Consider the following 12164-nt stretch of genomic DNA (forward strand, 5'->3'; position numbering starts at 1 on the left):
ATCACCCGCCTTCTGCTCGCCGCCCACTTCTTCGCCACTTCAGCGATCCGCGTCAAAACGCATCCGGCCCGTCCATTGCGTACAGCAGCGGACGGCTGGAATCATTTTGCATCCCCGATCCGCGGCACCCACCTCTCGACCAATCAGCGTCCACCTTCTCTGTTCTATATAATGGTTCCGCCCCCTTCCTCATTTCCACACATCTCATCTGCAACCAATTACCCACCTCATCTCCCACCTACCAGCGACCTCTCTCCCCGTCGAATCAGCAACAGCTCCCATGGCGCCCAAGGCAGAGAAGAAGCCAGCGGAGAAGAAGCCCGTGGAGGAGGAGCCGGCGACCGAGAAGGCCAAGAAAACCCCCGCCGCGAAGAAGCCCAAGGCGGGGAAGAGCCTGCCCGCCGGGAAGACCGCCGCCAAGGAGGGCGGCGAGAAACGGGGCAGGAAGAAGGGCAAGAAGAGCGTCGAGACCTACAAGATCTACATCTTCAAGGTGCTCAAGCAGGTCCACCCCGACATCGGCATCTCCTCCAAGGCCATGTCCATCATGAACTCCTTCATCAACGACATCTTTGAGAAACTCGCCGGCGAGTCCGCCAAGCTCGCCAGGTACAACAAGAAGCCCACCATCACCTCCCGGGAGATCCAGACTTCTGTTCGTCTTGTTCTCCCAGGGGAGCTCGCCAAGCACGCCGTATCTGAGGGCACCAAGGCCGTCACCAAGTTCACTTCTTCTTAGAGTGTTCTGATGTTCTGGGAGAGTCCCCTGCTTCGCCTGTTTTAGTGTTGCTTTAATGTTCCTGCTGTACTCTGTAGTTAGGTGCTCGATTGTGTCATGACTCATGACCGTGTGATGTTGTAAGAAAATGTGCTGCTCGTGGTAGAAGCACTGTTATTTCAATCCCAAGTTACTAATGTTCTACATCTGCCTGTGCAATTTATTTAGTTTATTAATCTCTGTTCTTTTCAATTCTGGATTCTCTGCAATGTGCTCGTTTGTGTGATCTGAACGTGTTGTCACCCATCAACGCTCTGGGTTAATTTGTTCTGATCTATGTCTATGTCCATCTCTGAATCTATGTAGATACTGCTTGTGGAAATTGCAGAGATGTTGGTCCGCGTCGCCATTCATAATCTTTGTTCGCAAGCGGTTTTTTGTTCCTGCTGATGAATCCGCTTGTTGGCGCTGCAAATCTGTAGCGCAAGACACGAGTGTTCAGTTCAGATCCACAATTCAGTTATTTCGGCCTCAGACGATACGAATCAGTGCTGGGAACTCCCTGCGCTCCCAGAAACCATCCCCGTTGCTGTTGCGATCTGCCAACTGTCGGATCTGCACGCGAAGAATTTGGGTTTTGATTTCAGTTCGCACTGCGTTGCGCGCCATGGTGCTTCAACCTGTAGTGTTCGGCGGCACATCAGAATTTCAATTTGCACACGAAATTTTTGGGCGGGATTCCAATTTATGCTAGTCGGATGGATGCGCGCCAAACAGTGGCTCCAATCCATGTCTGATGTCTCTCTCCAACCCCAATTCCCCGAATCCCTCTTCTCGCCTCCAATGGTTTCCTCCCCACACAGCGCCTCACCGCTGTCTCTCCCTTCTTTTCGCGGCTAAACTAACCAACCAGCCTTCTTCCCCCTCCCAAAGCGATATTGGTCAGGTCGTAACCGTAGCTTTTTTCGCCGCCGGCGGCGAAGGCGATGCCCAGCTCGCCGCGCTTTGGTTCGCCCGATCCCGTCGCTCCGCCCGGTACAATGTTAACCGTCGCGGCGGTAGTCGGCTCCGGGCCCGGCTGGACTCATCAGCGCCGCTGCGACGTTGCGTTGCTCGTGAGCGCCAAGTGTTTGTGTTATTGGCTGAGAGGGTCCGTGGCCGTTGAGGATGAGGTATAGCACGGGCTGGTATGCATCTACTGTTTATCCTGCATATGCCACTGTCTAGCTCACTGTCAAGTGAACTGGCCTCTCCAGTAAGGCCGACGGTCACCGTTTCTCCCGGTACAAACGCACATGGAGCCGCGGCGGCGGAGGAGGCCGAAAAGGCCCTGTCAGGAGGGTGCCCAACGCGTAGAAGCCGGTGTCGAGCAGATCTTCCGCAGAGGAGGAGCCCGGAGAAGGGGCGAGAGATCGATCTCTTCTGCGAGGCCGCATGCCCATCGCAAGCTCCTCCATCAGCGCCACCTCCGAGAAGCTCAAGGTTAGCATCATGGTCACCCTCTCCACGAAGCTTAGCTCCTCCTAGGTTTCATAGAACAGTGGCAGTTGTTAATTGCTGTCGAAACTCTGGTTATCTAGAACTGTAGCAGGAACTATGGTTATCTGGAACTCTAGCGAACTCGGAAGTTGGAACTGTAGCAGGGTTAATTGGAATGGGTAGATGATGGTTAGTGTATAGTTGGGCAGTTGTAAATAGGAACTACTCGGTGCTGCTATTTGGAATAATAGTGCTGGCTTTCCACTCCCATATGGTTTCTGTTTATGTTGATTTGGTTAATATTTACATGGATTTTGCTTGACTGAGAAGTGATAACTGGAGGTTGTTACATGATTGCAGAATTTTCTTGAGCAATCCTTTGATAGTTGAACTGCCTGGCATTGTGAAATTAGAAGAACCATGTGGTGCTGCTTTCAGGAAATCGTTGCCTCACGGATCCAGTGCTTGAAAATGGCAATGTTGCTAAAATAGCCTACCGAAATTTCTTATATTATGGAACAGAGGTAATACTATACTATCTGGCTGATACTTGTCATAATGTCATGTGATGGCCTTATTTGTGTTTATACTTTATACTACAATGTGTCTGAATATTTGGAGTGATGTTGTCAGGCTTCCGATGCTGATGAAGAAGAACTTTGCTCTACCATCTGCAACGGATTCTCAGGACTGCATGCAAGTTCTTACCAGGTGCAGAAGCAATTTCTGTTCTCTCTTAAGCTGAGCTCTGCCTTGAAATCCAGCATTGGTATTATTGCTGCTTCCGTCAGTGCTCATGTACTGATCATCAGAAGGAAGATGAAGAATGCCAGCACTCTCATGGTTTGCATTGCCATTATCTTTCTTGTTTCGTGCTTCTAGTTTATGAATGGTAGTTAACACTGGTTGTCCATCGGTTAGTACCAGTCATTAGTCAGTCTCCTTAAAGTAACTTACCCATAAGTTCAATGTCAAGTTCAATAGTGCTTTGAGGGCATGAAAGCCTAACTCAATCCATGGATCCAAATACTATTCCATTCTAATGCTATCATTGGCATCTGTGCGCATCCAGATTGTGGATTGAGCTATGGTTGTTGCCTGCTTCAGGATCGATGAAGTTTTCTACATGAAATTTATTTCAGTTTTGTTCAAGCTGCATATTTAGTGTCTGCTCTGAACAGGTAATGTTTAATTGGCATGCAAATGTCGATTTCTCAGAGAAGCCATTTTCCATCTTTTGCTTCACTTTTGTAGGGATATGAAATTTGTATTGCCTGTATATACATATGAATCTGATGGTTGTCCTGTTGATTTATTAGCTTTAGTTGGACAACGTAGGGGCTCTGAGTTCTTCCCACGTACCTCAGGTCATGAAATCTTGACAATGTGCATGCCTCATAGGGGTAACATTTATATAAATCCGCATTTTTCTGACATTATGCAAAGAATTACATACCAGGAAGATATTCTGACCCACACATGGTTTCGAACTTGCAATTATTTCTGGCATTTACATGCTGTCTTCTGCTTGATTGTTTGTTGATCATGCAAACAAATGCAGAAGTGGTGTCTTCAGCCGTAAGTTAAGTATTCATAAGTTGAAAACATGAGGTATTCATCTCTGACTGTATGTATCTCTACTGCTGCATCTCTTATCAGCATTCTGTCTCTGGGTTGTTGCTTTGAGCAGGATATGCCGAGCCTGAAGATGGAAACTAAGCAATCCTTGATTCTATTACTTGCAGTGTCATCCTTTGGTTCTGCATGCAGCCAAATTGTCGAATCAGCTATCTCCAAGGTTTTCTCGCCAAGAGCATCGTCGGCAAACTTATGCAGATCCAGTGAATCTCTGAACATGTCATCTGTGGGGCTCCTTCCAGTAAACATCTCAAGCAACAATATGCCTAGGCTGTACACATCGCCAGCAGTTGAGACTGCAGAGCCTTCCCCACACTCTACAATATTTGCAACAAAAATTGATCATAAAGCACATCTATGACTCACAGCGAACTAGAAGGAAACAATACAAAAATTCAGTTACCTGGAGCAACATAACCAATGGTACCTCTTATCCCAACTGTGCTATTTGAATTATTTTGATTACTTATTATTTTTTCGCCAAGTATTTTTGAGATGCCAAAATCTCCAACACGGGCGCTCATATCCTCCGCAAGAAGAATATTGCTTGGCTTGAGATCGCAATGGATGATTGGTGGCTCACAGTGGCTGTGAAGGTATTCAATTGCGTCCACAACATCAACAGCAATATCTAGCCTCTGACCTAGGCTGAGTGTATTACTCAAAGTGAGTTCTTCAGATTCTGGATGAAGCCAACCTTCTAAACTACCATTAGGCATGAACTCAAAAACTAGCGCCTTGAACTCTTGCCCTTGGGGGTCGACGCCCGAGCAACATGTGATAACCTTTATAAGGGAACGGTGACGCACTATTCTCAACGCCTCACACTCGATGTCAAAACTCCTGGATGATCCTGATTGTTGAAGGTTAAACACCTTTACAGCCACAGTTGTACTTGTATCTTCGTCATCCATAGTGCATTTGTAGACAGCACCATATCTTCCTTTCCCAAGCAAGTTTGCTTCCAAGAATCCATCAGTTCCCATTGATAATGCATTATAAGAGTCTCTCGGATATCTTTCCTCCATAAGCATAGGCGGTTCTTGGTCCTTCTGTCTTCCTGCCTTCTTGCAGAAAATATGAGTGAGGACAACCAGTGAAATGAGCAACAATATTGATCCTGTTGTTGCAAGAGCTATTATGATTGACTTCGACCACCCAATTTTATTCTTGCCTGTGTTGGTCATAGAGCATGAAGCCAAGTGAAGCTGAGGCACTCCACCACATAACATGCTATTTCCAGCAATTGACACATAAGTTAAATTCCTGAAAACACCTCCTTTTGGCACTGTTATCACCAGAATTTGACCGGATCAGAGGTGGGCCGCGATTGAAGATGGACTTGAAGAATATACATAGAAGAAATACATGAATCGGCCTTCTATACCAAGTTTGGGCTAGTTTGCCCGTGTATACGTAACATAGTAGGATACGTGTTGTTTAGAAGTTAGAGTTTAACCCGTGCACGGTTAGGTGCACGCCTGAATTAGAAAGTCCCCCGGACTATAAATATGTATCTAGGGTTTATGAAATAAACAACAACCAACGTTCACCACAAACCAATCTCGGCGCATCGCCAACTCCCCGTCTCGAGGGTTTCTTCCGGGTAAGCACCATGCTGCCTAGATCGCATCTTGCGATCTAGGCAACACATGTTTATTCGTCCTTCATGCGTTGCTCGTATCGAAGCCTTTTTGATGGCGAGCAACGTAGTTATCATAGATGTTTTAGGGTTAGCATTATTCTTCGTATCATATGCTATCGTCGTGCAACCCTTAGGCATCTAGCCGCCCTTACACCTATCTTGGGTGTAAGGGCGGCACCCGCTTGATCATTGTTTAGTAGATCCGATCCGTTATGATTGCTCCTTGTTCTTCAAGGATTAGTTTAATATCTGCATGGTTAGGCCTTACAAAGGGTTGGAGGATCCGGCGGCGCGTAGGGTGGAGTTTGCTAGCCCTAGACAGGATGTTCGGGGATCAACCTCGTGTTGGTTGTTAGGCCCTGTCTAGGATCGGCTTACGATCACCGTATGCGGCCGCGAGGCCCAATCACGAGTAGGACGTTCCGATTATGCGGTGAAGACCCCAAATCGTAGTAGGTCGTTTTAGCTTTGCTTTGATCAAGCAGGACCACCATCTGATCGTACACCTCGTACGCATCATGGGTGGATCGGCTCTCGAGCCGATTCACGGGACAACCCGAGAGCCGATCGAGGCTCGTATTTAATGTTTACGTGTATGCCATGCGAGAAACTAAGCGAGGCATTCTCCAACACCTTCCTAACCGGGTATAGGTCGGGTGGCACGCCCTTGCATCGGCATCGGACGTGCGTGCCGAAGGCTTTGCGGGCCGTCGCTCGGAGGGACCGGGGGCCAGCCGCAGTCTCGGGAGATTCCCGGCTCTACGGTGTTGCCCGTCGCTGCCCGCCGGTGGGTTTCTAACCGCAACACATTCGGCACGCCGGTGGGACAATCTTCGACATCAACCACATCGCCATCTACATCCGAGATGGCGGAAGGCACTCCGGTCAAGTACGAGGATCCGGCGAGGAGCTCAAGAAGAAGCATGACGAGATCAAAGCGAGTCCTCGAAGCCGACCTCATCGGCTCTTTTCACGGAACCCGCTCACATGGCATCGGGTGGAAAGGGTTCTCACCTGAAGGCGCGCTCGATGGAGTGGACCTGTCCACCCCGTCGGAAGAACGCACCAGGTCGGCTGCGTCGAGAGATCAACTTCATGGTGGCTCATTTGCCGCACCGCCATTCCGAGAGCCTCGGTGAACACGTTGGAGCGTGTCGCTCGCGCGTGATCCAGGAAATCATGAGCCATCGGTATTCTCCGTCGGGACCAGCTGCGGGGACTTACCAAGGAGAGATGCCACTCCGGTCCCGTCCACCGCTGCCGTTTGCGTTGGCGGCACCGAAGTGCCGAATTCATCGGCATACGTCGTCTACAAGATCGGTGGTGACCCTAGTGACTACCAATTCTTGCATGAGGCGCCCAAGGAGATCCCGCACGAATACACGTGCGCATACGTGCCAGGCTGCGATGAATCGGGCACTCTCGAACCAGGCTGCAACGACGGGGACTTCGGGAACAGCGGGGAGGAACGTCGGGAGCGGATCTTGAGAAGCGGACGTGGCTAGCTAAGTATGCCACTCCGACAAACCTCCAGAGCTCAGCTCCTGCAGTTGGCTCAGAGTTGGAAAAGCAAGCATGGCTGGCTAAGTATGCCACTCCGGCGAATCTTCAGAGTTCGACGCCTGCAGCCATCACCGCGGATCAAATCTGTACAATCCTGAAGGACCAGTTCGGCATGATGCCGAAAAGGAGGACAATCGGCTATTCCAAGCCGTACCCCAATGAGTACGAATTGATCCCACTACCACCCAAATATCGGCTCCCCGATTTCACCAAGTTTAATGGATCGGATGGTTCCGGCTCCATCGAGCATGTGAGCCGATATTTGGTACAGCTGGGCACGATCTCGGCGTCGGACGAGCTGCGTGTGAGGTTCTTCGCACGGTCCCTCACGGGATCGGCTTTCGGGTGGTACACATCGCTGCCACCAAACTCAATCCGGACTTGGAAGCAGTTGGAAGAACGAGTTCCACGTGCGGTATCACTCGGAGGCTTCCGAGGCTGGCATTGCCGATCTAGCACAAGTGCGACGAGCGCGGGGAAACGAGTGTCGAATACATCCGGCGCTTCGGGACCGTTAGGAGCCGATGCTATTCGGTTCATGTGAGTGAAAAAGAAGCGGTCGAGTTGGCGGTGGTGGGTCTCTCATCATCGATCAAGGACGTGGCCTCCCAAGCGGACTACCCTTCACCGGCGCACATGGTGCGAAGGCGTCGGCATATGAACAGGCGCCACCCGGATGTTTACCGGGACAAATTCAAGCGTGCGGTGGTCCTGGTTGAGGCGAATGAAGATGAAGGTCTTGCGGGAGATCAAGAGGTAGCGAGTGGCTGAATGGACTCGGGGGCAAGCCCCGTGTCATGTAAATGGGTTAAGCCACAAGGTCCTCCAAAAGGGTTTGACTTCGACGTGACCAAAGCCGAGCAGATTTTCGACCTCTTACTCAAGGAGAAGCGACTAAAGGTACCCGAAGGCCACAAGATCCCCACGGCTCGGGAGTTGAACGGAAAGCCATACCGCAAGTGGCATAACACGTTCACCCACGCCACCAACGACCTGCAGGGTGTGGCGTCGGCGGATCCAAATGGCGATAGAACAAGGGCGGCTAATTTTCGGCCCGGTACGCCATGAAGGTCGACACACACCCCTTCCCGCCGTTAACATGGTGGAGTGCACTTACCACGGAGGGTGCCGACCAGATTTCTCGTGCAATATCAACATGGTAGGACACGGGCACCACTCCGGTAAGGATGGAGATGAGGGCAGCTGCTCTCATAGCAAGAACACGAGAGGAAGCCGCTCCACGCGATCGGCTCCGTCACGATGGCAAGCGCTACATCACGAGAGGAGAAGTAAGGAACGTAAGATATCGGCGACCTCTCTCGATCACCTCCTCAACAAGTATGTGGGTCAATATGACCAACGCCGACGATACAACGACGATGATGAAAAAGATCGTCCGGCTAAGGACGACGAGGAGACGTCGTCGGCATGATCGCGACGAGGGCGATATGAGCGCCACGCCAAGGAAAAGTCGAGAGAGCAAGACGACGTGGATAGGCACTCGGGACTGTCCCTTCTTCGGACATCTGCTGGGATTCGGGAATGAGCCGATTGCCTACAATCGGCAACTTCCCGAGAATGTAAACAAAAGAAGAAGGATGCGACTAATGTGTCCGTGTTCAAACGTCTAGGGCCTCTCCCGCCTCGGAACAAGCATGCTGAGTCCGCTCGGGTGGAAGATCTCGAGGAACTGGAGGACGATGATGAAGAAGAAGACAAGTATCATCGGCCAAGGTGGTGCCCTGATGGACTCGGCCGTTCCCAAAAGCGAAGGGTTCGGCGACTACGTGGGTTGGAGGAAGCCGAAAGGTTATACCTGCACACGTTGAGGAAGGCGTGGCCCGATCCGGCCGCTAAAATTCGGCGAACCCCGGACGAAGAAGGTCGGCCACAAAGGAAAGAGTGGCGCCCCAGACAAAAGAAAGCCGATGATGAGACATCGGCTGGCACAAACATGGTGTTCATCCTTCCAACGGAGTTTAGTGCTCCAGGATTAGACGAAGCACCTGTGGCACATCTTGACTGCGGCCCACGGCCGGTCATCTTTGAGAAGCCACGAGAAAGCACCGACGTGACAAAGGACGGGGTTAGGCTGGTTTCATCCACCGGCCTGACCATGTAACAAGAATAACGTCTATAAATAAACGTGGCGATGCCGATCCATGTGATCGGTCCCAAGGATCTATGGAGGAACATTACAAAACCTTCATTGAGCAATTCAACATGGAGGCCGATTCCAGCAATCGGCCAAAATTGTCCTCACCATCCATTCTGCCTGGGTTCAACGCCAATCTAATGGGCAATGGGGTTGCGTCGGCTGATGAGCTAGAAGAAGTCCCCACTGGTCCTAACCGAGCCGACGTTCACATATAGTGCCTTGGCTAACCACAGAGCCGATTTCAGCAGTTACCTGGCAGAATCGGCTCGGGGGGCACCTAATCGGATGAACATGTGCGATACATGTGCAGTGAAACATTGGGGGCCGATAGAAAAATCGGCCCGTAAAAAAAAAAAAAATTCTCACGCAGTTTCTTGCAATGTACAGCCGATGCACGGACATCGACTTTAGAGCTGAGGGACAAAGCCGATGCACGGCCATCGACTCTAGCACAAATTTCATGGGATCTACCAGTGGCATGTGCAAAACACAAGGACCTCCAGCTCCGTGTCGGAGGAGTTCTATTTCCGAGCCGTTGTGTGATCATCCGCAATATCGACTTTCAACGGAGGAGGGGTGATCGGCTCGCGGCTGGCTCGCATGGTAGTTCTCTCGGACATGATCGAGCCCGAGTCCATTTGTCCGAATTGCGTGTCCTCGTCTCCGTTTCGCCTTGAGCGAGACTCGGGGGCGGCTGACTCGGTAGATGCTCGTTTCTAGAAGCCAATTGGAGTATCATCGGCTGGTCCTGCGTCGCAACCTTCTTCAAGGATGGTGAGTTTTGGCAGAGGAGGATCATCGGAGCTGGTGAGAGGAATTTAAGGACCCTCGTGAAGGCAAGGGTCTTCCACGTTGTCCACCAGGTCTCAAAGTCATCAGTCGAAGAGTTGAAGGACCGATGCGTTGCCATCGGCTCATTGAGAATCGGCTTAAAGGAAATCGGCAAAATCAAATTGGGGAAAATTCTTCATTGATTAAACAGGATTTCTTACAAAGAAAGAGCCGATTGCTCAAAGAAGGAAGAACAAAAGAAGGGTCTGTTGACCAATCTACTACTACTAGGCCTGCACTAGTAGATCCTAGTCTACGGGCCGTCGCTGCCCTCGTCGTCGTCCTCGGAGCTCTCATCAGCACTACTGCCGGTGGGCTCCTCGTCGCTGCTCCCGTAGCCCTCTACGGGAGCTTCTTCTTCCTCGTCATCATCATCATCCTCGCTGTCCGCCCAACCGCGGAAGCGCTTCGCCGGCGGATATCCAGCGGAAGAGGAAGAATCATCTTCCTCCTCCTCTTCTCCTTCCTCGTCATCATCATCGTCCTCGCTGTCCGCCCACATGCGGGAGCGCTTCGTCGGCGGGTACCTGGCGGAGGAGGAGGCCTCTTTCTTCTCTACTTCTTTCTTCTCCTTATCGGAGGAGATGGGGTTCGCCCTGGAGTGGAGGTTGTCTTCACTCTTCCTCTTCGGCGGAGATTGGAGGGAGAGGCCTGAGGAGGAAGAGGAAGAGGAAGACATTGCTACAGGGGAAGAGGGTTTTTTGGGCGCTGGTGGACAGAACAGAGCAGGGGGATGAAGTGGCGAACCGTTCGGCACGGATAAATAAAGGGGGTGTAGTGGAGATTTAATGCCATGACGGTTCTCGAGGACGTGATGCCAAAATTATCAATTCGTGCAGAGAAGCCAAGGAGGCGAGGCGAAATGATGGAAGATTCTGCGGCAGTTCTGCTCTGCCACGACATGACCCGACGAAGGAAAAGCGTAATGCTTTTGGAAATGTCATTTCCAAAACCAGGGGGGCATGTGTTATCACCAGAATTTGACCGGATCAGAAGTGGGCCGCGATTGAAGATGGACTTGAAGAATATACATAGAAGAAATACATGAATCGGCCTTTTATACCAAGTTTGGGCTAGTTTTGCCCGTGTATCTGTAACATAGTAGGATACGTGTCGTTTAGAAGTTAGAGTTTAACCCGTGCACGGTTAGGTGCACGCCTGAATTAGAAAGTCCCCCGGACTATAAATATGTATCTAGGGTTTATGAAATAAACAACAACCAACGTTCACCACAAACCAATCTCGGCGCATCGCCAACTCCCCGTCTCGAGGGTTTCTTCCGGGTAAGCACCATGCTGCCTAGATCGCATCTTGCGATCTAGGCAGCACACGTTTATTCGTCCTTCATGCGTTGCTCGTATCGAAGCCTTTTTGATGGCGAGCAACGTAGTTATCATAGATGTTTTAGGGTTAGCATTATTCTTCGTATCATATGCTATCGTCGTGCAACCCTTAGGCATCTAGCCGCCCTTACACCTATCTTGGGTGTAAGGGCGGCACCCCGCTTGATCATTGTTTAGTAGATCCGATCCGTTATGATTGCTCCTTGTTCTTCAAGGATTAGTTTAATATCTGCATGGTTAGGCCTTACAAAGGGTTGGAGGATCCAGCGGCGCGTAGGGTGGAGTTTGCTAGCCCTAGACAGGATGTTCCGGGGATCAACCTCGTGTTGGTTGTTAGGCCCTGTCTAGGATCGGCTTACGATCACCGTATGCGGCCGCGAGGCCCAATCACGAGTAGGACGTTCCGATTATGCGGTGAAGACCCCAAATCGTAGTAGGTCGTTTTAGCTTTGCTTTGATCAAGCAGGACCACCATCTGATCGTACACCTCGTACGCATCATGGGTGGATCGGCTCTCTGAGCCGATTCACAGGACAACCTGAGAGCCGATCGAGGCTCGTATTTAATGTTTACGTGTATGCCATGCAGGAAACTAAGCGAGGCATTCTCCAACACCTTCCTGACCAGGTATAGGTCAGGTGGCACGCCCTTGCATCAGCATCGGACGTGCGTGCCGAAGGCTTTGCGGGCCGTCGCTCGGAGGGACCAGGGCCAGCCGCAGTCCTGGGAGATTCCCGGCTCTACGGTGTTGCCCGTCGCTGCCCGCCGGTGGGTTTCTGACCGCAACAG

At 50.9% G+C, this 12164-nt stretch overlaps 2 protein-coding genes across 2 annotated transcripts in view; one reads left to right on the top strand and one right to left on the bottom strand.

Annotated features, from left to right (window-relative positions):
- Window positions 1-262: 262 nt before the first annotated feature.
- LOC124662355 (histone H2B.1-like) lies at window positions 263-899 on the top strand. The gene has a single exon (XM_047200203.1). It carries the CDS (start codon window positions 281-283, stop codon window positions 737-739), a length of 459 nt encoding a protein of 152 aa, XP_047056159.1. The 5' UTR covers window positions 263-280; the 3' UTR covers window positions 740-899.
- Window positions 900-3769: 2870 nt separating this feature from the next.
- Window positions 3770-12164, bottom strand: part of LOC124664095 (probable LRR receptor-like serine/threonine-protein kinase At3g47570) — a 16316-nt gene continuing 7921 nt past the window's right edge. The window contains exons 2-3 of the mRNA XM_047201693.1: window positions 4239-5123; window positions 3770-4152 (exon numbers count right to left, since the gene is read on the bottom strand). Coding sequence (XP_047057649.1) covers window positions 3770-4152; window positions 4239-5123 — 1268 coding nt within the window. The remainder of the gene's footprint in view (window positions 4153-4238; window positions 5124-12164) is intronic.

This window comes from Lolium rigidum, chromosome 6, assembly GCF_022539505.1.
Source record: "Lolium rigidum isolate FL_2022 chromosome 6, APGP_CSIRO_Lrig_0.1, whole genome shotgun sequence".
NCBI lineage: Eukaryota > Viridiplantae > Streptophyta > Magnoliopsida > Poales > Poaceae > Lolium > Lolium rigidum.